General features: G+C 42.1%; 1 protein-coding gene across 2 annotated transcripts in view; it reads right to left on the bottom strand.

The window, feature by feature from the left end:
- Positions 1 to 26,499, bottom strand: part of CERS6 (ceramide synthase 6) — a 220,523-nt gene that overhangs the window by 5,405 nt on the left and 188,619 nt on the right. The window contains exons 8-10 of one of the 2 annotated variants that reach the window (XM_084643982.1): positions 24,490 to 24,596; positions 5,389 to 5,545; positions 4,345 to 4,368 (exon numbers count right to left, since the gene is read on the bottom strand). In XM_084643982.1, coding sequence (XP_084500108.1) covers positions 4,345 to 4,368; positions 5,389 to 5,545; positions 24,490 to 24,596 — 288 coding nt within the window. The remainder of the gene's footprint in view (positions 1 to 4,344; positions 4,369 to 5,388; positions 5,546 to 24,489; positions 24,597 to 26,499) is intronic. The other variant, XM_084643983.1, reaches the window with a different exon arrangement.

Below are 26,499 nucleotides of genomic sequence, written 5' to 3'. Positions count from 1 at the left end.
CAAGTGACAGAATTCCCACCACTTCCCTGGGGAGACTATTCCACAGCCTAATTCATCACAGTATCAAAAATGTTTTTTTGAATATTCTTCCTAAGTTATCACTTTCTTAAATTTCCTCACACTAATTAATGAGAGGCCATTTGGGCCAGTGGACAGGGCACTGGACAGAGAGTCAGAAGGTCTGGGTTCTTTTTCTGGCTCTGCCACTGACCAGCAGCAAGTCACTTCACCTCTATATGCATCTGATATCACATCTGTGAAATGGGGAGAATGATACTTACTCTTCTTTGCAAAGTTCTTTGAAGTTGATGGTTGAAAATCATTATAGTAAAGAGGTGGGCATTATTATTATCAATTCTAGTTATGTCCCTGGTAGTTCCTCAAGTAATTCCTCTTCTCCTCGATTGCATTCCTCAAATGTATGACTTCGGTCATATAGTGTAAGGTGTAATGCGGCAAAGCCAAAAAGAGGCGGAAAGTAAAGAATGCTACAGTTGCCCTCACTGCCCTGTGTCAGGGCACGTATGTGTTTCCTGTGGTGGTGAGAAATGCAGTGCCAGCATGGGCAGCAAGCAATGAGAGGGGAAATCAGTGAAGGTGCATTAGGTACAGCCATAAGCCACTAATGGGAAGAGGCCTGCAGGCCAACAGTGATGTGCAACTTTAAAATTTTTCCTTCCATGTTTGGTTCTATTAATATAGATATTATTATATTACATGTATTAAGAAGCCATCCACGCTGTAACACCAGATTAGAAACACAGGCACTAGCTTTCTTCAGTGTGATAAATTTGTGTGAACTGGTGGGGGGCAAAAAATAGCTGACAAAGTGATTTCTCTAAAATGTTTAGTGCTCTTGGGTAAGAAATTTAACTCTACTTGTTTCAGTTTTTCCAGGGATCCTTCCACATTCCTGAAGAAGCCCAGAGTACCTCCCCCTCTTAATAGCCCAACTGCTTTGAAGGCTCCAACAGCAACCACCATCCTCACAATTAAGGATGACTGACGTGACTCCTTTCAGACCACGTTTGTTAATTGGCCAACAGAGAATAGAGCACAAGGCACACTTGGGAGTTCCAAAGTACCTGCTAATAAGTACAGTCCCTAATGCCAGTATCTTGTAATGCTGCAGCTGTGAAGCCCTTGAAATTAGACTTCTGCTCAAATCAGAATTTTCATTTTATACTCCTCAATTAAATATTACTATGGACTCTTCCACATAATGGGACTTTTTTGTTAAAAGTCTTGAAATAAAATGACGCACTTTGAATTACACTTTAGTCAAACACAAGTTATGGACTCAATACTGAGGTTAATGGGTGAAATTTAATAGCCTGTGTTATACAGAGACAAGGTGACTGAGGTAATATCTTTTATTGGACCAACTTCTATTGGTGAGAGAGAGAAGCTTTCGACCCACTAAGAGCTCTTCCTCAGGTCTGGGAAAGGTACTCCAACAATCACGGCAACATGGAACAGATTGTTTAGCGTAAGTAAGTAGCACACAGGGCCGGCTCCAGGCACCAGTGTTCCAAACAGGTGCTTGGGGCGGCAGTTTGAAAGGGGCGGCTGTTTTTCCGCCGCGGTGGCAATTTGGCGGCAGCTTCTCTGCTCTGCCGTCCGCGGTGGCAAATTGGAGGCAGCTTCTCCCTTTTGCCGTCTGCGGTGGCAGTTTTTTTCACTGCTTGGGGCGTCAAAAACTGTAGAGCTGGCCCTGGTAGGACATATTTAAGGGGCCATTCAAGGCAGAATGGCCTGTTAACACGTTACACATGTCAGACTAGATAATCTAATGGTCCTTTCTGGCCTTTAATTCTATGAATGTATGAAAATTTAGGGCTAGATCCTCAGCTGGTGTAAAACCAGCGTAACTATAGTGAAGCCCAGTACACTGCTCTAAACTGTGCTCCCAATTATTAATTATGTGATCAGATATTATATATTCAAAAAAATGCAAAATGTGTAATAAGCAGGGTTTTTGTTTTTATAACTTTAGATACAGGTGTAGCACCTTGTTGTTTTGTGTACTATTCAGTGTATGTCAAACAAACAGAATCTGGGTGGTCATTTATAATGACAACTACACGGCACACCATTTCTTTAAAACAAACTGCAGGGGACTGGACTAGATGACCTCTCGAGGTCCCTTCCAGTTCTGATTCTACAGATTAGGTATAACACAGAGTAAAGAATGAAAATAAGATGGCATATGTTGATTACCAAAATTAGCTGGTAAATTACAGTCATAGTTGATTACCTCATTAGCTCAAATGCACCTGATGAAGATTATTGCTGGTTGAAAATAAATTGAATATTATATGGCTGCTGACTAAATTATTAACATATAGACCTCACTGAAAAAGAGAACCTGTTGTATAAGTAGTTGTGACACAGACATGCCCAGACAAGTATATTACCCCAAACCATCTTCTCAATATTTCACCAAAAGGGGAGTCATGGATAGTCTCTGCCGAAAGCAAAGAACTACTGATTGTCACAGTTATTGAGAGATGTTTGTACAATTTTAGAGCTATGTAACATGTAGAATATTGTATTCCTACTCTGTTGAGAGTGAAACCTATCACCTGAGATCTGACCCATTCAACATGAGAAGGGACAACCGTGGACTGACCCGGTTTGTATTTACAGTCTAGGCCAGATACAGTCTTCAGCATTTTCAAAGACAAGAGAACCCCAATAAAAGTCTCTGAACAGGGGAGCCGTGGGTTGAAGGACAATTGTCTGTAACTGTGTAAGAGAAGAAAAAAGAGGACAGGGAGGATTACGAAGGAGTGACTATGCCAGCAGGGGTTATCTCATGAATGTTAGGTCCCAGCTTTCTAGACTACAAGTGCTGTTTAGCACTCATTTGGATGTGAAATACCTTATCAGACAGGAAAGTAACTTAATAACTATAACTATAGTAACTATAGTTTGTGTCTTATATTTTTCTTTTACCTGTAGCCTGATGTTTCCAAATCCTTTTATGTGCCTGTATTTTGAATCTTTATCTCATGCTCTCGCAAATCAACTTTAATTTGGTTTTACTATAGATACATCTGAGTGCCTCGTGCTAAGAAAAATGTTGAACTGAGATGAAACTGGTGAAGTGGAGGTGAACTGAATGGAGGCAGTGGATTGGTGTGCATTGAGGGTGTCCAGAAGATAGGGAACTTGGTACTCCAGAGTAACAGAGTGGGGTCTGTAAATTGCTAGCTTGCAGAGGGAAAGAGCAGCGCTTGTATATCCTGGAGCAGCTTGTGTTGCCAGCAGCTAGCTGGTGGCTGGAGAGAGTTTCTCCTTGTGGGCAGGAACAAGACTCCCGCCCGCTGTAAGCAGGTGGTAGTGATTCACCCCAGACACCTTGGGTAACCCCAATAAGCGTCCCAATAGTCCAACTCAATAAAAAAAAATTAGACTATTATAACAATGACCCAAATTGCAAGAATGAGAAAAAAATGCTAGGATACCACACTGTATATTTTCTTGTATTGTATTACCTGAGAAACAGAACAGTATGTGATCATGTAAGTTAACATTGCATTGTTGAGAGCAGAGTTAAGTTTGCAGGTGCATCCTTAACCTTAAAAACAATGAGAAATCCAGTGGCACCTTAAAGACTAATCTGTAATTTTCACTCCATGCATCTATGAAGAAGTGGGTTTTTTACCCACGAAAGCTTATGCCCAAATAAATCTGTTAGTCTTTAAAGTGCCACCGGACTCCTCGTTGTTTTTGTGGACACAGATTGACACGGCTACCCCTCTGATACTTGACATCCTTAATCTTGTCATTTCCTTATTTCTGAATGCTTAACTCTGCAGCCTTAACAATGTTTTAACAGTTTTCTTTGACGGAATTAATTTAAATTTAAATTCAATTCTTTAGGTAGCTGACATGCACTGAAATGCACAACCTGAATGGTGCCAGAGCAGAGGGTTAGGCTACTCTACAGTCTATGATGTTTATTTGTATTACAGTAGCTAGACACCCCTACCAAGACTGGAGTCCTTTGGGGTGAGGCTCTGCCAGTGCTTAATTTGTAATGAAAGAGGTGCCGGGGCTCAACCAATTAAGTGCTGGCACTCATGCAATTTTTTTACTTTCATAACGGATGCGACAAGCCTAGAGGTGCCAGGGCTCAGCCCTGGCAAGTGTTGGCACACAGTAAGCACTGAACACTGCACAAACACAAAGTTAGAAACAGTCCCTGCCTCTAAACACAGAGCCTAAGCAAGAAGCAGATGTAACAATCAGAAGAATCAGGGAGGAAGGACATAGGGAATAGCAAAACATAGATTTGTATGCATGCGTCTTTCGCGCAGCAGAATCAGAGAAACTTACATGCAAAGGGTTCCACTTTCCAGCCTTCCAGGACAGCACAAGGAAAAGGATAAACAAGTAGAGTAAGGAAGTCAGAGTATTGCTGGTGTGAAATCAGGATCACTGAGGCTTAGAATTGCTAAAGCAGAGGTGTCCCAACTGTGGCCCTCAAACAAAAATCACAGACCATGGCAGTACACATCTTTAATACAGAGGGGGCAGCAGATATCAGGTGGGCTCAATCCAAAAAGGAGCTGCACACTTTGGCCGCAATCTCGTCAAGCAGTTAAGCACATGAACAGTCCCATTCATTTCAGTGGGACTACTCACATGCTTAAAGTTAAGCACATGCTTAAGTGCTTTGCCCCTTGTTAGTCCGCACCCACAGACAGGATGGCTCGGCATCTTGATTTGAGTAGTCTGGACATATTGTATTGCTTGTAGACACTGTGAACCACACCCCTGTTTTTAAATAGAAGGGTGGCAACAATGTGTTAATTTTGTACAAAGAGGCATGGCCCTTTGGCTCCTGGAAATATGGCCCTTTGTTCAGCCAAAAAGCCCCTGATGCTTAAGACTGTAAAGAGTTCAGACCCACATCTCTGCCAATTACCAAAGAGGCAGCATAACAGGTTTCAGTTAATTTTATTGTTCTTCTCAATTGGGAGGCAGACATTTTTCACCAAATATTCTATGAAAGGAAGTAAAACAGAACTGGCAGAATGCAAACAAGTGCTATTTACACAGCTCCTATATGTGTAGTGGGATTTGACACACCTATTTTTAAAAAAGGAAGCATTAACCACAACATAATCCTAGTCTTAAAAATGCATGTATTTGGAGTTCACACATCTAGTACATTTGTTATCAAGGAACAAAGCTAGTAAGCGTTCCATTAAAGGAAGGAAAAGCATATCACAATACAGCGTCTGTCCTCAAGTCTGTGTTTTGGGTCAGAAAAAGAACAAATCACTGGACAATTACTAAGTGCTATTTACTAATTTTAAAAACGTTACAAACAAAATGTTTACTGTAAAACATCAGACAGTGTTTGTGTCACCTTACCTTGCCTCTGGAGATAGCTTTATAAGCTGCTTTTACGATTAGATAAGACCAAAAACAGTGCAGGACTTGAAGTACTATGAGCAACATGTTAAAGAACCACAAGGCAGGAAAATTGCCCAAAGCTTCATACAATTCAAACAGCATTGTGTTCAATATCCTGAAAGAGAGAGGGAGACAAAAATACTTACATTTTGTTCAAGTCAACAATAATCTAAAAAGGAGCCCTTTTTCTAATTAAGATGACAAATATTTGATTAGATGGTATCCACACACATATTCAATTCTCAGATTTATAATGACAGACTGAATAGCACTGGAAGAGGCGTGATAAAGCGTCATCTGTGCCTCTGTGTCTCAAGAGGTAAATGACTGCATAACATCACCTTCACTATTTAATTTCAACCAGCAAACACCACATGTAGAAAGCAAAAGTACTACACTTCCTCCCCCCCCCCTTTTCAGAGCTGGTGAGTAACCAGACACGGGTTCTCTCTAATACCTCTTTATCCTGGACAATCCCAGGGGAATGACAGATTCCCATTCTTCAGATTATTTTCCTCCTCACATAGAGTATACCCTTTCCACCACGTCCATCAGAGGCTAACAATGAAACACTTAAACAAGAGGGACACCTCTCACTTCCAGGTAACCTAATTCCTCTGAGGAGGGACCTTAAAATCATACTATGCCTGAGTACAACATAATGCCACCAACACTCCACCCATTTTACCGGTATAATAAAATGACAGTTTTCCCCCTCTCTGAAAGGGATTTGTCTGATTTGGAGCAAAAAGATATATAAAAAATAGTAACCAATACTTGCTATCAGACACTTCTTACGACAAAGAACATTCAACTATATGGCAGTAAATTCATTATTAGAGCATTTGTCAATACTATTTACAGCTCTGTTAATGTTTTTACTGTAAATTCCTAGTCTTGACATGAGCAAAGCCTGCAGTGATGGTCTGTTGATCTGAACCTGTACTATGAGACAATTCAAGTAATAAGAGACTTCAGCACTTGTGGTATATAAGGCAATAGCATGCCTATGATAGGACTCAGAGTGTAATAGGAATTAACTCATTCAACACTTGAAAACTAAAATAGTGCTTGATACAATCTGGGTCATAGTGAAGAGTGAGGCAACAACCGAAACTAACAGGAGATTGGGCAATAATAGGATGTAGGTAGAAGAAACAAGCAGTACATATGGCAACATATGGCTATCTAGGAATGCTTGATACTTTCGGGAGTCAATTAAAAAATGAAGAAGATCATGAAGGTTTCTGACATCCCTTCTACTCTATACCCCTGCTGCTATCAAAAGTATTGGAAAGTTCATTGCATTTAATATTTAAAAAATTAACTATCACTACATAGCCAGCAGATGGCATATTTAAGCAAGCTAACAAATGCACAGCTTTCAATCTGCTCTTGTTATGCTGTGTTTAGAACACAGAAATCTAGCTAATGTCCTATAGGGCTTTAGAAAAGTTCAGATCTCATTCTCTCGGACTATACCATCAGACTGTGTTTGAACTTTGACATGTCTCGTATACTTCAAGAATTCTTTTTACCTAATGACTGACGAGGTCACTATTTTCCCCAAAAACGTGTGTGTATAACTCCGTCACTATTAATGGGAAATATCCAAATGCAACAAGTACACCCTCTAGTATTTATGATTTAATTAGGATAAAACTGTTTCCGTTAAAATTAGTAGATGATTTCTAATAAACTAGCGTAAGCAGATTAGTCTTAAAGCTGTAGAGCATCAGAATGCTGTTTTGATTCTATTTAACACTGGTCTTTTTTTATTCCTGGTCCATCCCTTATACTAAATTGTATCTGCTTCATAAATCTTACAATACATTTTGTGAGAGAGGGTTGTTTCATTGCTTCATTATACAGTCTTACAATTCTTTCTGTTTATGGCATAAACATTAGAAAATGAAAGTTTGCAGTTAAGGCTAGACATTTGGCACATGAATGCTGTTACTAGCTAAGATTTATAGTCTTAGCTTTGTGCAATTTGTTCGATCAACAGTAGCGCTAAATGGCACAGTAATGTCCCACTTCGTAATCCAAGGTGACACACTCTATGCATATCAAAACATAGCTTTAGTCATCTTTGCTTATTTCATCGGTAGTTATTTCAGTTCTAAATTACAATATCAAACTCAACTTTTAAAATAAGCAGCTCTTGCATGTAAAGTTAATCTCCTTTTTGATGTCTAAAAACCTACACATTCCAGAACTGTAAAGAGTAGTTATGCTGCACCAGGGATGAATATGGCCCATTCTAACAAAGTCTGAAATCTTAAGAAGATAGAGAGGCCGTGGAAAGCATGTCTGAGGCCTAAAGTAATATCACTGCACAAATGAGTTACCTGCTGGATATCAGGGATGGGAAATAAGCATCCATCAAAAGATCAGAACCCTCTCAGATCTGCTCATGTCTGACAGATTGAGGAACAAAATAGAACTTTCCAGTAAGTGTCTGATATGGCTTGCACAAAGATTATTGCACTGACTACTCAAAATGCAATTCAGTGACATGACACAATATGGTAGGCACGGGAGAGACAGCTGGGTCTTTAAAGATAATCGTTATGCAATTCAAGTACGTAATGAGAAAGAGAAATAGAATATGAACATAGAAGACCACAGAAATATCAGACAGGTAAAAAATTGGTTTATGCCCAAAAGAAAGAATATCCCATTTTGGAAGGCTATGTAAATAGGGATCAGCTGGTTAGGTAGGAGTGAATATGAAGGGAACTGGTTCTATATTTAGATTTTCAGGGCAGGAGACAGGCAAGGCCACTAAATTCCCCAAACCACCCTTCCAACTTCCATTCTTCAGAAGACTCATTTGAAACATTAATCATATACAATAAACACTAGACTAAAACAGAAAGCCTTCGGTGGCAATCGCCCAACTAGGTTAGTTCCGGGTAAAATTTACAAAGGGGCCTAAGGGCCAGATTTTTTGAAGTATTTAGGTGCCTAAAACTGCAGTTAGGCACCTACTGGGATTTTTAAACGCACCTAGGTGCTTAACTCTCAAATTTTCACAAGTGTCCACTGATTGTGGAAGCCACCATTTTTTGTCTGCCTGACCTGACACCTTGAGCTTGGTTTCCAGAGGTGATCTGGTTAGAGCTGCTGGAGCTCTGCACTTGTGAAAATTATGCCCAAGATGTCTCAAGCTGGCCATATAAAAACTTAGGCACAAAAAAATCAGAGACCACTTCTGAAAATATGGCCCGAGGCAACTTGCTCCTGCTTCTGAGCCAAAGGAGGCAGAACCGAAATGAACATTACTGTGAGTAGCACTAGCTTCTATGGTGTTTCCCAGCATATAATATACCGTGTTTCTAGGGAAGACTGCTACACTGAAGGGCTGCTCCTCATGTCTACCTTCCTCCTGGCCAGTCATTTTTCCCCAAATTCACTTAGCGAAAAAAAGGCACATGTTGCCATAATGGGGCAGCCAGCAGTTACGCGGAGATAGGGGAGAGCAAAACGGGGAGCCAGCACACCCCTGTGTGTGGCTCATCTGCCATTTCAGCATAGTTGTCCTGCTTTTGCTTTAACACTTCACAGGAGTGAGACATCCTGCAATACCACACCCACCTCATAGCATATCGATAGCTAGGTATAAAAGCAAATGTAATTGTAACTTAAACCTTCTTACAAGCGTGTTCAATGATCATGTCAGTTATTTTTCAGCAATGATTGTTTTGTCCTTTCCTGGATTTTTTGCCTTAAAAACATTTCTATTTACTCTTCCACTTCCAAAAAAAGAGAGCTGGAGAGTTTCCTTGCTCCAATGTCTGAGGCTAGTCAATATGAGCAGAGAACTGGAAGTCAGGACTCCTGGGTTCTATGTTTGGCTATTCAAGTAACTTGCTGTGTGATCTTAGGACACTCAGCTGAGTTCCCTGTAAACTGCGTGGCTGCGCAATGGCCTATTTAGTGTTGCCCAGACACTCAGGGAACCTGCCCAGCCGGGACCTGCCACAGCCAGGTGAGGGGCATCCACCCCCGGCCCCAACTCAGCTCCGGACTTGCTGCGGCCGGGGAGGGGTGGCTCAAACCCAGCTCTGGCCTAGACCTGCTGGGATGCCCCGCCCCATCCCCAACCCAGCCCTGGAGCTGGGGGAGGGGGCCCATCCCGTGGTCCCAGCCCCGGAGCTGGCACGGCGCCTCTCCCCCCAAGCCCAAGTGCTGCATGGGGAGAGAGAGATGGGGGGAGTCCTTTCTCCCTGCCGTAGCCCTGGAGCACCCTCCTGCAGCCCAACCCTCTGCCCCAGCCCTGAGCCCCTCATTCCTGGTCCCACCCTGGGGCCTTCACCCCCCAACCCTCTGCCCCTCATCCCCGGCCCCACCCCAGAGCCCACACACCAACCCTCTGCCCCACCCTCGAGCCCCCTCCCACACTCCGAACCCCTTGGCCCCACCCCCACCACATGTATTTTGTTGTGTGCACCAATATGAAGGTGATGTGTCACACATCAGCTCCACATTGGTGCACACAACGAAATTCATTCCACACATGGGTGGGAAAAATTAGAGGGAATACTGACACTCAGTACGCCTTTGCCTCAAGTTGCTCATTAAAATGGATATAGTAGGACTTTTACCTGCCTCACAGGGCTGTTGTGAGGCTTCATTCATTCATTAGTAAAGCACTTGGAAGAAAGGAAGAACAGTAAGGTTGAAAAAAATAATGTTGTGGGAGGCAAAATACTCCTCAGCCCTGTCCAATCTAGACTCACAGATAAGGCAGTGGTCTCTCTCTTTACCAGCTGGAAGGATGTGGAGAGACAGATTCTCAGTCTTTTCTAATCTCTATAGCTTCCATGGAGCATTCAAACGTAGTTAGTCAATAGTGTAATGATTCAATGCACTTTAGCATTATTGACAATCTCTGCTCCCAACACATGCACAATATACGCAATACATGGCACCCCAGAACAGCATGTTTGCATCAGTTATTTGTGCCAGAGAAATATCTGCTTAACCCCAACTCCGCAGTATCCCAGTTAAGTTAGAACATTGGGCACAGCACTATTACTACCTCTATCCCCTGTCGTGCACACTAGAACGCACTGAACACCAGACAGAATTACTGCTATTAAACTCTCTTCTCTTGGCCAGCAGACTCTGTTCTACACTTTCAAAAAAAATATATTAAATCTGTTAAACTTAATTATCCAGCTGTGCTCTCAGCCTGAAATTGCCTTCCTGAGTCAGAAGCTTGAAGGAGTGTGAAATTTTCAGCTGGACCATCATAGGAAGGTGGGGATAGAATGAGATGTGTAGGTGTGTGAGGGGACAAGAGATGATAAGTTCCCCTCAGCTGACAATGATTATGACCTATCTTCCAGGTAAGAGACCAGTTTCTGTGGGGGATCACCCTGTCTTTTTACTATGATTAGAACTGAATGGGACCTATCTCAGCTCTCACAATTTCAACTGGGTTCTCTAGCTATTTGTAATGATCCAGACCTCGGTTATAAGATAATTTCACACATGTGTTAGGGTGAATAGAATTCCTGACCAGGCTCATTTAAGATGAGTTGCCAAACTTCTCCTGAAGGCAGTATGAAATGAAGGGCTCCTCCCCGGGATAAGATTAACCACTAGATCCAAGAAGCTGGGGTCTACAGCACTGACCTGCCAAAGGGCCTCAACCAGCAGCTCTGCTAAATATTTCAGCCCAACAGAGCCAGTACTTAAAGGCCTGTCTTGCCAATTCTTCTCTCTTCTGACTGGCTGCTCAGCCGCTGCTGTTCCTTTCACATCACTGCTTTGAAGGGACACTCTTTGGTTCTTGCTGAGTGGAAGGACCAGCTGGTTTCCCTTTCCCTTTCAGTCTCCCAGATTTTGTACTCCTTTTCTATGCATGGAAGTGGATCTTATGCTAGTAGTCAGAGTATGGAAAACGAGAACAGAGTGACAAAGATCTAGCATAAGCTGACAGTAGTTGGATGGTCCAGTTACCCACAGAGTATCAGTGAAATAGTGAAGACCTGAGGGGAAGGAGAGAGATGGAGTACCCAATGGCATTGCAATGGGGCCCTCGATTTGCTTGTCAGCCCTGTTCACGGTCTCTACTTCTCTGGTCAATGAGCTCCAAGTCCTGGACCAACACAAGGAACATAGTGCTGGAGCGGGTCTGACACATTCTATCTCCTAGACAGCTATTTGTGTGCCAGCTCCAGTGGTGACATCTGTAACTGTGCAGGAGGCCCCAAGGCAGTATAAGGATGTTCTCTGAGCTGGCTTCTGTTCTTTGTTTTTCTTTTCATCTCACTCTCAGGTTTGCACAGGCCCCTGAAAACAAAGCAGGCACTGCCTATTCTACCAGCTCAGGGCCAGCTGCCTCCAACTGGCTATTTCCATGGACATCTGTAACTTTCACCATCCCAAATGATGTTGGTGATGCTACCAAAGAAGCCAGTTAATCTGTCTAGCTGAGAAAGAAATCTGTGCAGATAACGCAGTAAAAAACACGCTTTACAATTATTCAAGGCCCTTTTCAAGTCAATCCAGACCCTGCCAGGCTCCTCCCTGTTTGGGCTATGTGCGTACCTGTAGTTGAGATGTATCATCAGCCATTTAGGTGAACAGTTCCAGTTTTCCTTTCTCTTCTTTCACCGCTGCTACCCCTTTCCAACCCTTCCTTGTGTATTAGGACAGAATTCTACCAGTGACAAAGTAGGTGACAAAGAGCTCCCACAAAAGTGAAGGTAAAGCTGACTCTGGGAATGACCCAGAGCTATTAAGGCCAGGGGCCCTAGATCAGTTATACTGCCTAAAGCACAGAGATCTGCTCAGCCTCCTCTAGAGCAGAGGGCAGTATGAAGTGAATATATTGCTGCTTTATCAATAGCATTAGAAACATACACACACAGACAAATTCTGCTCTCATTTACACAGGTGTAAATCCAACAGAACCCTACTAAAGTCAATAGAGCGTGTAATGGTCCTCACTCAGGGTCTGGTTGGGGAGTGTGACCTCATGGTCATGACGACAACCGCTGACTGCCGAGGGGGTTGTGGGGAGGGGATCCTGGGCGCTCCCACTCCAAAGGGCTCTGACCTAGGGCCTTTTGGGCTACCAGTGGTCTGGCAACCAAGGCTGCTTAAGGCGGTCTTCCCTGGGACACTTTCTTCTCCTCCTCCCCTCCCCTTCCCAGTCAGCTTAGTCCAAGGCTTTCCCCTGTTGGGGAAGTCCAAACTAAATATGTAAAAGTGCGTTACCAATGTCCAGGGTCCACAGATAGGGGAGAGGGGTATACTTCCCTCTCTGATTGTCTCTGGCGTGGGTCCTCCCTTCCCTCAGGGAGGGCCCCTTTGGGCAGCTGTGTCAGAACCTTTAGGCTTCCCTCTACTCTGTGCTGCTGGACCTGTGGGCTGCAGGTCTGCTCACCTCCAGCTCTGCCACCCAAATGAGCTAATTCCCAGTCTTAATTACTCCAGCAGATGGAGCACTTGCTGCAGGTGTGGTGAGACAGAGCTGGCTGAGCCCAAAATAATTCCTTAACCCCTTGGTGCCCAGTGTGGGGTTTGCACACCCCATCACAGAGCGTCTCAGATTTACATCCTTATAGCTAAAAGTAGAACTTGACCCATAGCTTCATTTGATTTTGAGTCACTTGTCAGATGGAGAGGGAAATCAAAATGAGCAATGGACCAACATGTACCTGTGTTTGAAAGCAAGTGGTCATTCATGAGTAACAAAAGAATTTGGCTCAGGATCTTAAAGAAGCCATGTTGCAGCATGATCAAGTGACTTCTGAGTTGCTCAATGTGCTTCAGTGCTGTCACATAACCACCAGGGGTTTTGACTCTGTAAAGTACAGACTCCTGTGTTGTGCAAGAACAAATCTGACATTAAGGAAGTGACACTGGCCCCAAGGTGGGGTGTCCAATAGGCATCCTGAGGGACAACTGTGACCTACAATGTCTTGCCATGGGACTTATATGTAAGTGCAGGATGAGAACAAAGATGATCAAAAGCAAAATTTTTATTTTTTTTGTTAACCTATTTGTCATAAATATAAAGGGAAGGGTAAACCCCTTTGAAATCCCTCCTGGCCAGGGGAAAGCTCCTCTCACCTGTAAAGGGTTAAGAAGCTAAAGGTAACCTCGCTGGCACCTGACCAAAATGACCAATGAGGAGACAAGATACTTTCAAAAGCTGGGAGGAGGGAGAGAAACAAAGGGTCTCTGTCTGTCTATATGTTTTTTCTGCCGGGGATAGACCAGGAATGGAGTCTTAGAACTTTTAGTAAGTAATCTAGCTAGGTACGTGTTAGATTATGATTTCTTTAAATGGCTGAGAAAAGAATTGTGCTGAATAGAATAACTATTTCTGTCTATCTTTTTTGTAACTTAAGTTTTTGCCTAGAGGGATTCTCTATGTTTTGAATCTAATTACCCTGTAAGGTATCTACCATCCTGATTTTACAGAGGTGATTTCTTTACTTCTATTTACTTCTATTTCTATTAAAAGTCTTCTTGTAAGAAAATTGAATGCTTTTTCATTGTTCTCAGATCCAAGGGTTTGGGTCTGTGGTCACCTATACAAATTGGTGAGGCTTTTTATCCAACATTTCCCAGGAAAGGGGGGGTGCAAGTGTTGGGAGGATTGTTCATTGTTCTTAAGATCCAAGGGTCTGGGTCTGTAGTCATCCTAGGCAAATTGGTGAGGCTTTTTACCAAACCTTGTCCAGGAAGTGGGGTGAAAGGTTTTGGGAAGTATTTTGGGGGGAAAGACGTTTCCAAACAGCTCTTCCCCAGTAACCAGTATTTGTTTGCTGGTGGTAGCGGCCAATCCAAGGACAAAGGGTGGAATATTTTGTACCTTGGGGAAGTTTTGACCTAAGCTGGTAAAGATAAGCTTAGGAGGTTTTTCCATGCAGGTCCCCACATCTGTACCCTGGAGTTCAGAGTGGGGAAGGAACCTTGACACTATTGAGGAAGATAAAAGTACAAACAAATACGCTGCACATTTATTTTTGATAAATTAACCACTAATTAACTGCAGACCTGGGCTTCTGGCGAGATGCCAATACAGTCTGACTGTTGCAGAGTTGGGCACTCCTGTTTTAATACTAATCAGCAACAAAACATCTTTGCAGAAATCACAGAATTGCCACTGAGACAATGTTATTTTAAGCCCCATATAGATCAGTAGTGCTTTCAGTTATTTAACTAACATAATGCAACAGACAGGAAATTATTCATGTTTGATGTAGTGTAAAAGGAGCCATTCTGATCAAGCTGTCTATTGTGCTGAGTTCAATTGTGCTTATCTATTCACCCAATTTCTTCTCACCAATGGCTCCTGCCTACTAACAAATTTGCAGTCACTGGTATGAACACTAATATCTCCACTCTTGTTGACAGAACAACTGAAAACACAGAAGGGTCATATGCACCTTCACAATCAAAGCGCATATCTCAGGAGAGCTTTTCTACAGAGATTTGAATAAAGGAGGATTTCAGATTCCCTGGCAGAATGCAATTATACTCAGCAAAATGTTTTATCAGTAACGTGTTCTGCCAAAACGCATGTGTATGTGTCTGGGATCAGAGCACACAGATCGAGGAAACGACGTCATTTATATTTCCAAATCTGAAAATCTTTAAGAACATATTAAAAGCTTGCACAGACAGCACAGAATTCATGTCAAGAGGCATCTGTTTCAGGGTTCGTATTAGTCCCTGCATAAATGAAAGACTTCGTATATGATGTGTGGGGCCAGACTGTCCTTAGTTTTTGCAAGCGTGTGCAGGGACAGAGTTAAAAAAACGCCTTTGCCATACCCATTTCCTCTTCCGTGCTTCCTCTTGGCACTAAGGACAATGACAGTTACTGAATGCAAGAAAACTTAGGAAATGTCCCCTCCATTGCCTCAAGGGAGTCGGGAGGAGGCAGGGTTAAGGACCCATCTATAGAGCAAGTTAGACACCCCAGCAAGATGACTGTACCACTTTCTCCCAATAATCTTCTCCAGTGTAACTCTGTGCTGCCTCAAACCAATGCAGTAATTCAAGACCACAATCTAGCCCATGGTATTTTGCTTCCAGAGTTGTTTACACTAGAATAACTGAATCACCTGCAAGACCCTCAAAGATCGATCATATTAAACAGGAGCGGTTCAATGCATAAATTAAGAGAAAAGCTGTCAAACATATGATCCAAAGGTTACATTCTTGTTGGAGAGTAATTTTATCTACTTGCTAAAGGACTTAGACAAGCAAACAAAAAAAGCATCCTCACAGCTGACCTCTGCCACAATCTTTGCCCCCTGAGCTGGCCACAAGCTTTGCCTCCAAATCAAACTACGCAAATTAGTCCTAACAGCGTCTTGTTTAACTTGACCAATTAAAAGATTATCTCCAGCTTTACAGATAGCATGGGTCAAATTCAGCTCTGGTGCAACACGACTGAATTTGGTGCTGAATTTAGCCCTGATAAGTGTTTTGGCTCTAATGGCCTATTCTTAGCCAGCTAATAGAGGAGCTGTGGCTACATGGTTATTGACTGTGCTGTTTGAAAACCATTTACCAGCTCATGCTGGTAAGTGACGTATCGTGTGGTGACATTTCTGATACTAAAACTATGAATTGTATAACCCACATGGGCACTTTTCTGTTACTCTGGGTTAGGAGATTAGTTCCTTGCAGTTGACATATCTCAACATAAATGTTGTAACATATATTTTATTGATTCTCAAGTGATCATATATGGGATTTCCTATCACTAACATTACACTGGTATACATTTCGACCCCTGCTTGGGTAACCCGACTCCTGCAAAACGTGCTCATATCGCCACAGTCTTGACAATGTTGATCCCTGCAAGGATCTACCTAGACCCCAATTGCACTCTAAGGCTGCTCACAGTCAAATAGCAGCACTGTTCATATTTTATATTGCTTCTACAGTACTGTGAATGTACAATGGGCAAACTGCACTGGACTAGTAACAGGTCTATGTCCTGAAGATTTATAATTTAAAGGCATGGGGATAGGAAATGATAGGACAGAACACCACACAGAATTCAGCACATGGTCATTAGAGAATAAGCAAAGCTTAACTAAATAATACAAATGTTAGCTGAGAAATTCAAAGCATCAACACTCTAATGCAAGTCTATGGTGCTACTCCAAGAAGTATAGTAAAGTAGCCATCTTCTAGAAACAGTCAAGTAACGGTTTCATATAAAAGTAAATTCTGAGTCAACTTTGGATTTTTTTCTCTCCTTTTCGCAAAACCAGAAAACGTAAATTCCTTTAGTCTTGGTCTCTCGCTATAGGTGGCAAAGCTGTCTCTCACAGAGCTCCCCTCAACTCCAGATTAGGAGTGTATAGTGGAATCCATCGCAGTGGATGTGTGAGAGCAACCCTGATAGCCGTTGGTCATCAGTATTCTATTTATTCTCCAGCCTTCAAACCTCACTGATCACAGTGATTTAAAAACAGCACCGCAAATACGTCTGGCAGCAGCAAGAAGGTGAATGCCCCTTACTTTTTCTTGAGATATTTACACCCATCACAATAATTCTCAGCCCAGAGTGCTGCGGTAATTCTTTCTGTCCTATTGCATTTTAGAAAAGACACTATTCAAAATAATTACAACCACCCCAAAGTCCCAAGAACACTGACTGAACAATCTGTCCCTGCCAATAGAATGTGTTATTGGAGCCACAGAGAACAATCTGTATGAACCAAAATTGAGGCTAATAAGGATTGACTTTGATAAGTCTGATGATACTCTTTTTATTTAAATTTTGCTTGTATGCTAACACAAAAATCCAAACCCAGAAACACTGAGAAAATGCCACTGGTTGTTATTTACATTACAACCTTTCACTGGTGAATGACATTTTTAACTTTTGCATTGGTTAATTTCCCTCTAGGAAAAGCTGGCTTAGGGCTAATCTAAAACTGCAGAGGCTCATGTTCTGCTTCAGACAGTATCTGAAGCTTTGAACTCTCAAGAACCCTAAACCAGTCAAAGGGATAAAATAACCAGCCTCTGTTAAGGGCAGCGTCAGCTAATACTTCATCCGAAGCAGACGGGATGACAATGTTACAAATCCTCTGCTAAAGAATATAAACAAGAGTTTATTAAAGGGAGAAGGTTCAAGGTGAGTTATTTATTTAATTCACCGAGCCTCTTTTTTATCTTCATTTATCCATGAATAGTTTATTACTTCCTCAAATTTATCCATTATTCAAAATTGTTTGCCAAAAGTTTCCTTTAAATAATTCTTGGCCAATAGCTGGTTCATTAACTGTTTGTTGTGACTACAAAATATCTGAAATTGAAGCAGCATTCCTTAATTTTGATTATTAGTTGTAAGTCCAAGGTCTAGTGCTATTGTTTCTGCTCCTTGAGAGAATGAGTAACTCTGTAAATCAAGTTCCTGGTATGAAAACTGTTAATTAGTCATTCAAATCTGCTGCCTGAAAATACAGAATAGTTTGCAGAGTTATTGTAGCTGTGTTGGACCCAGGATATTAGCGAGACAAGGTGGGTGAAGTAATATGTTCTACTGGACCAAGCTTGAAAGCTTGTCTCTATCAGCAATAGAAGTTGGTCCAATGAAAGATTTTATCTCAGTTACCTTCTCTCTCTAATAGCACCAACACGGCCACTAATTTCTCCAATTTCTCCACATCTTTCCTGAAATGTGGCACCTAGAACTGGATACAATAATCCAGTCTTGCTTACAACACTCCTGCTAATACATCCCAGAATGATGTTTACTTTTTATGCAATATCTGTTGACTCAGAGTTAGCTTGTGCTCCACTATGACCCCCAGAACTGCAGTACTCCTTTCTAGACAATCATTTCCCATTTCATCTGTGTGCAACTGATTGTTCTTTCTTAAGTGGAGTACTTTGCATTTCTCCTTATTGAATTTCATCCTAGTTACTTCAGACAATTTCTCCAGTTTGTCCAAATCATTTTGAATTTTAATTCTATCCTCCAAAGCACTTGCAACCCCTCCCACCTTTGTATCGTCCACAAACTTTATAAGTGTACTTTGTATGCCATTGTTTAAAACATTGATGAAGACATTGAAAAGAACCGGACCCAGAACTGATCCCTGCAGGACCCCACTTGATATGTGCTTCCAGTTTGACTGTGAACCATGGGTAACTACTCTCTGGGAATGGTTTTCCAACCAGTTATGCACCCATCTTATAGTAGCTCCATCGGGTTGTATTTCCCTAATTTGTTTATGAGAAGGTCATGTGAGACAGTATCAAAAGCCTTATTAAAGTCAAATTATAGCACATCTACCACTTCCCTCCTATCCGCAAGGCTTGCGACCCTGTCAAAGAAAGCTACTATTAGGTTGGTTTGACACTATTTGTTCTTGACAAATTATATTACATACCATATAACATTTCCAAAATGCTATGCTATTATTTAATTAGTTATATCCTGCCACCAGTGAACTAGGACCTTTACAGTCAGATATGAAGACAGAGGTCGCGGCCCTAAAAAGGTTGTAGTTTAGACTGGCAACGTAGATGAGGAGGTAGAATGAGAAGGTAGAAACACTCAAGGGGAGAGGACATTGAGAAGCTAGGAACACAGTGTGATTGAGTGGTGATGTTAGACAAGTCTTGGTGGTTACACAGCGTTTGCATGGATTTTGTTCTGACTTTTTTTTGGTGGGGGCGGGGGAGAGGAAAGGGTAAAAAAGTAAAGGTTTTCAGTCACCTAGTTCAGCTGTTTTCAGCCTGTGGCCCCTGGACCACTGGTGGTCTGCAGAGAAGTGGCTGGGCACATGGTGCTGGCTCTCCTCCTATCAGGAGGCCTGTAGAAGCAGCTGTAATCAAGAAGAAGGAGGCAGCTTTGATGCAGCTAGTAGTAACTACTCTACAACAGGAAACCAAAGCAGTCCCCAGGGACTAGTGAAACTGAAGTTGCCTGCAGGAGTAGAACGCTTGGAGACACGGGCCATGCAGTATATCCAGGAGTGGAGGAAGACAAAGAGATCGATGCCTGGACAGCACGTGCAGGGGAGAAGGGGACCAGGCAAAGGAAGACAGGAAGGGGGTGCATGCACAAAGAAGGAAGGGAGGAAAATAATAGATGGGAGGGGAAGATGAAATTAAGAGTAAAACTGACAGTGGGATTAACTTTTTCAAACAAGACAAACACTTATCACATTAAATACACCCAAAATAAACAGATCAGATTTGTAACATTACTATGCCATGTAAACAATTGCTAGTTACCTCTGGAATGGTTATGTGATTACAAACGGATTCTGGAGACACTCTCTATTAAAATGTTGCCCATGCTGTGAAAAAGTTTGGGTACCATTGGCCTAACATTAAAAGATTTTCTATGGCATACACTCCTGTCAGGTATGAATTAACTAATCCACAAAACACTCCTGTAAGGTATGCAAATAGCTCATTTTACTGATGGGGAAACTCACACCACAGAGCAATTAATCTTCAACAGAATGCCTTCATTCTGCTCATGCAATGATTAGCTTTGGCACAAGTTAGTTGATTTTGGATTAAGAGGATGTGCCAAACTTCATCTGAATCATTTAACCTTGGTTGGCTATTTTCTCCTGGGAAAGCTAACATTACAATATAATTTGAGAGTAGAAAAAAGAAGAGCTTCAACCTACTTAATGACAGGTTTCAGAGTAGCAGCCATGTTAGTCTGTATTCGCAAAAAGAAAAGGAGTACTTGTGGCACCTTAGAGACTAACCAATTTATTAGAGCATAAGCTTTCGTGAGTTACAGCTCAATTCATCGGATGCATATCGTGGAAACTGCAGCAGACTTTATATATACAGAGAGAATATGAACCAATACCTCCTCCCACCCCACTGTCCTGCTGGTAATAGCTTATCTAAAGTGATCATCAGGTGGGCCATTTCCAGCACAAATCCAGGTTTTCTCACCCTCCACCCCCCCACACAAATTCACTCTCCTGCTGGTGATAGCCCAGAGTGTAACCAGAGTGATCACTTAAGGTGAGCTATTACCAGCAGGAGAGCGGGCGGGGGCAGGGACGGGGGGACGGGGACACCTTTTGCAGTGATAATCAAGGTAGGCCATTTTCAGCAGTTGACAAGAACGTCTGAGGAACAGTGGGAGGTGGGGGGATAAACATGGGGAAAAAAGTTTACTTTTTCCACCCCGCTCTCCTGCTGGTAATAGCTCACCTTAAGTGATCACTCTGGTTACAGTGTGTATGGTAACACTCATTGTTTCATGTTCTCTGTGTATATAAATCTCCCAGCTGTATTTTCCACTGTATGCATCCGATGAAGTGAGCTGTAGCTCACGAAAGCTCATGCTCAAATAAATTGGTTAGTCTCTAAGGTGCCACAAGTCCTCCTTTTCTTTCAACCTACTTAATCTAATTTAAAAACATTCATAAGACCCTTTACAGATTAAATTTTGTATTTTGAGAACAGTATTTTGTTCACTGGCATTGGAATAGAAAGAAAAGAGCATTTTAAATTACTCCTCGGTTAACGTGATAGCTCCAGTATGTTAAATAAATATAACAAGGCTTCAGTGCAAGTGAGCAATGTAATGTTATGTTGAGAGCATTATGCAGAATAATCTAGAATTTAAAGCAGCACTCTTATAGTTAAGAGGCTGAAAATGTGTACATTTGACTTCATCTATCTGGTAGCAAACTTTTTTTTTCCCCTCTTTAAGCAATGCTTTATGTAAATGCTAAAAACCTACATTTTGCACCAAATGATGAATCACTTTCCATGGGCATGCGAAGCCTGTAATGCATCAGAACCGGTATCTAAATTTGGACCTATCCTACAATGGTTATAACTGACATGGAAATAGTTTCCAGATTTTAAATACATTTATTAATACTATCTCTCTGGTAGTGGTAAATTAGAATGAACCCAAACAATAGTTTACTGATTAGACAGGACCTACATTATATTGCTTTATCATCTACTTCCACCCCACTGGCTAGTCAGCAGAGAAAATATGAATGAATTAATAGTTCCAGTTCTAGCCATCATCAATAATACTGTGCCTTCCCAGACGAGAGCAACTCCCGGCATATTTTTAAAATGGCTTTTAAATAAAATGACAATAACAATGATTATTCTGAGTTAAAATGTTGCTGTTCTTAATTGATGTCTGCAAAGCATTTTAGAACATAAAATTACACAAATTACACAAATTCTAAGTAAGAACACTACTACACAGTAACAATATTGCAGTGACATCTATTTCTACCATGGGCTTCACACTAGGAATAAATATGATCACAGGTGGTAAGCTGATTACACTATTGTTAAAGCAGCATGTTTTGCTGGCTCCTCCCTCCTTGCATCTGGCCATGCCCTCTACTGTAGTCTGCTGCCCTCTTTAGCCTGTTAAGTAGCACACAGGAGTTGCTTGTGGCTTTGCAGTGAAAGAGGATGCTACCATATAATGACCTTCCTCCCCCCACACTCCCACCCCCATTGCCACACTTTTTCTCCCTACTGAGCTGGGGCCTATGTCTTTGCTTCAACAGACCTGGATTCAAATAAGGCTTTGATCAAACATGAAATGTTGTTCTCATTTTAGGCATAAAAGGATATTGGTGCAAAACCACTGCACAAAATGGTAAGAATGTAAATCTGTGCTCAGACTGTTTTTGACATTTGCTAGATAACGTTTTCTCTAACTCTAGAATTCTGTGTCTAATAGCAGGGCTGGTGTGGTCAGACAGAGGGAGTTGGGTAGGAAAACATACAAAAAACTTCTGTTTGTATTATGCCTGGCTCTCACCAGTTATGTCAGGTCATTAATTTAATTGTGAACTATAAAAGTTTGCCTTATGATTAATGTGAGAAGCCCATCAATAATTCCAGTTTTTTCCTTAGACTTTGCTGTATAGTGTGACATTTGGCTGGAGTGCTCCTGAGAAATTTGTCAAAATTGTGAGAGGTTTCATTTCCTGATTTTCAACCCAGATTGTAAACACTTCAGGCTAACTCCTGCACTACCAAACTCTTGACCTGAGTGGGATTGTGTGGAGGTAAAGGAGAGGCAGAACTGCACCCTTCTTATTTTCACATGCCTTGAGAAAAACATACTCTGAGTAGCTACTGTCAGTTAAGAGAAAACTAATGAACTCCCCTGAATTTGTGCACTTTAGTGAATACTTGGAAAAGAGCTTTGGGTGAGATCAATCTTGATCTCATACAAAGCGAGCACTCTGCAGTGCTCTGGTAAATGTTGTTGTTTGAAAAGCATAACAGTCAGACATCTAAAGCTGGCATTCTCCCCTTGGCTTTTCAAATACCATAGAGCAGCCTTTAAAGTGTTATTGAAGGCCTAAAGTGATGGCTAAACAAACTAGGCAGCTATCTACTCAAGGAGTGTAAATCTGTTATTCCTTATGTCTTTGCTTCTACAGACCTGGATTCAGAACATTACAGACAAAGCAGGAAATCACACAGAGGAAAATGCACTCTATTTCCATTTGGAGCAGTACAGAGACCTATCCTGTGTTCAAACTGAACCTTACTATGGACAAACCCCCAGAGCCACAGTCGTCAGAGGTGTATCTCTTTTGGTAGAATTTGGCCCTCACTGTTTCCACAATTTAAACAGAAATATGGGAGGATGAAACCATATAGAAAATGCTGGCTCTGCTGCACATCTCGTAGCACACAGGCGGGAGAAATCTGTGTACTCCAGCTACTGAAGTCTAATCTGTGACTAAGAAACCTTTGGTGGCAGAAGGGGGAAGAGGTAATTTAAAAAAATAAGTCCATCCCATCCTCAAAAATGTACTGAAGGCTTTAACACAGAGTTTGGGTTTCTGTTGGGTTTGTTTTTTAAATCTCCGGGGTTATTGAATTCATGGGGCTTCTCTGGCTCAGAGTGCAGTGGTCAGCAAATCACCTCTGGACTCCCTGAGCACTAGGGGAGTCTTTTGCATTTCACAGCTGATGAGATGACTCCCAAAAGGTAACGACTTTATCCTGCCTTCATATTAACAAGCCCCCCAAGAGATCTCATTTTACTGGATTGGGAACTGATCTGGGGTGAGGGGAGGGGTTGGTATTTGTGTAAGTCAACCACATGTGTGATTAAGTAATGAGCTTTTTGTGGCTGTTTCTCTCTGCAGGATCACTAAGAATTTCTGCTTACCATAGCATCCTGGCATTAACTGTGCTCTCCAAACACAATGGACAAAACTGTTATTCCACCACATCCCCAAACTATCCTGCCTGACCAGATTAGTTTTTTTTCTGGAACACCAATTAAGAGTCTGGGGTCATGAACGCAATGAGGTGGTGTTGGAACTTTCTCACCAACGCTTCTCAAGGGCAGGATGCTCACTTTATAATGGGGCTGCTCCTTTCATGTGCAAGAGCGTGAGACGGTATTTCATACTGCAGCTTTAAAGAAATCTGGAAAGGACTCTCCCTTGGCACACAGCAGTGCTACTTCCTAATTAGACAGAGGGTTTGCTATTGAGAAGTGAAAAGATTCCGCTCCCCCCGAGCACATACATTGCTTCCACAGCATATATACTGCTTCCCAGCTGCTTTAGGAAAAAAGAGAGGCACGGGGCATTACAATCCTGCATGGCAGCAGCACCGCCATCAGGCCAGACTCCTACTTCATTTGTTTTCTGTGTTTTTCCTAAGACAATGAAAGTCGTAAAGCATGTGCTGAAAGCCAACTAGCTCCAACCTCACCTATTGGTCTCTGCTTACAGCACCTAATTCTTGGCCCCCTACCCTACAAAGGCAGCTGCACACTTACCTGTGGCTGTCTTGTCTCCAGCCCATTCCTGCTTTTAAACCAGGTCAGGCCCTGCCCCCTAACCTTTACTATCTAGCGAATGTTGACCGCCATTTTACTCTATAGCAGTAACCAGCTAGGATCTTCTCTAATAAGGGCATCTAGTTATCTCTGAAACTTTTCTTTAATGCTTGTGAGATACAGTCCAGTACACACAGCTGGCACTCTACCGTAATGCATGTATTTCCAAACTAGTCTAGGGCCAAGTATCTGAGGAAGGGGGCATGCTTACTCACCACAAAGGATATATGCCAAGCCTACTGACGATGAAGACAACGGCAAACATAAGGAACAGGAGGTCACTCAGTTTTTGACACTTGCAATAGTTTGCCATTTTGGCAGCCTGCAAAAGAGGGACGAAGAGTGTTTACTCCAGTTATAACAACAACTGCAAAAGTCTTACACTGTGCATGAGCTGTGATGAGCAATTAAAATGCAAAGGAGACAAATTTTGATCAAATACATTGTTCTGCGATACAGTGACCTTGCTTCCTCTCTGTCCTGGAGTTGGTCAATTTCTTCAATAAGAAAATCCAGTAAGTGTTGCCTCTCACCTCTGCTCTTTCCCACCCAAGTGTATCTCCCACATCATTCCAGTTTCAGACTCTCAGGTATCATTTGTAATCAAGGGATTAGAAATGTCCTCAGGCATCTCCCTTTGCTCCTCTCTCTCAGCTTTTAAGTACATTACTGTTTTCCCAGCCTAATGAAACACCCCACTGCCCCCCGACTGCACTTTTTCCTTCAGCTGCTGCCCATCTCCCTCCTCCCCTGTGGTCTCCAACCTCCTTGGGCCTACTGTCTATAAACATTGCCTCAATGTCTTCATTTCTAACTCTCTCTCTTGAATCCCTAGCCCTCTCCACTACCCAGAGACTGCTCTGAAGGTACTCAGAACCTCTCCTGGCCATGCATAAAGACCTCCACATTGAACTCTCTGCTGTTTTTGACTTGGCCTATCACTTCTTCCTGTTCCATCTGTTCCTCACACTCAGCTTTCATGACTTTATTCTTTTAGATATCTCGTCACTTCTGATTGCTCCTGCACCAACACTTGATTGCTGCTCTTCTTCCCCTTTCCTGGGTTCTCCTGCACCAATCTGCACTCCCCTCCAATCCATACAAAGCACTGCTTCTAAAAGCAATCATCCTTGTGGAATACTCAGACCATGTCCCTCCCCACCTCAAATCCCCTCACTGGCTTCCTTTTGCCCTCTGCATCAGAGACAAGCTTCTGGTTCTCCATATCAAGGCCCTGTATGCCACCACCTCTGCCTTAATCCCAGCTCTCATTTCCTCCTACTTCTCTCCTGCTGCTTTTGCTTCTTGCAACTTGCTGTTCTACACATCCCTTTGGCATGCTTCTCCCACTCATCTCTGTGCATTCTTTTACGCTGGCTCTTAAGCCTGGAACTCCTTCCTTTTCCCTGTGTACCAAGCAACCACTTCTTCGTTCAAACCCCTCTTTAAAATACTTTTCTTCCCTGAAGCTCATCAACACTGATCCCGCAAAGAGAAAGAAATGTGTGTATAAATATATATAAAGATATCCGCATTGTTTTGAGATTGTTCATGTAGCTGAACAAAATGGCCTATTTTAGAATACATGCTTCTTGAGGAAGGGAAAATCTCTTAGTCTACAATTTGCACTACCCATACTGATGCCCCCCCAATAAATGATAAATAATAGTGCATCAAGAGCCTGATTCAATGCCCACTTTAATCAGTAGGAGACTTCTCATTGGCTTCTATGGGCATTGCATCAGACTCCTATACTTCTAAAGATGCATAAGGCTTAGGCTCATTAACATAGCAATAATAGTGAGAAAAACTACCACATGTACTGACTTAAAACCCTGCACAGAATGCAGAAATAAATTCAGATAATTTCTCGGAAGGGTGAGAAAGGCAGCACTGCTGCATTACATATGACCTTGTTGGCATCATGACGCTGAACCTGAAAAGTGTGAAACAGTCACGCTAAACAAACACCAGAGTTCAAATTCTGAGATGACCCTGAATAATCTGGCATTTGCATGACTTCAGTGGTTTTTCCATTTGTATTTATAATTTAAAGGTGATTTGCTGGCTTGCAGCAAACAAAGTAGGAAACTGAAGGGATACTGATAGTCTACCAGTGTAGACTAAAATTAGGCTTCGATGCTACCTAAAGATACCTACAAATTCATTCTCATCTGCTATTCAAAGTAATATTTCATGGCTGATCTTCAAATAAAGGAATCTTA

The sequence above is a fragment of the Lepidochelys olivacea genome (genome assembly GCF_965140295.1).
Source record: "Lepidochelys olivacea isolate rLepOli2 genome assembly, chromosome: 11".
Classification (NCBI taxonomy): Eukaryota; Metazoa; Chordata; order Testudines; family Cheloniidae; genus Lepidochelys; species Lepidochelys olivacea.
The sequence above is the reverse complement of the archived record's forward strand: the minus strand, read 5'-3'. Positions and strand labels throughout refer to the sequence as shown.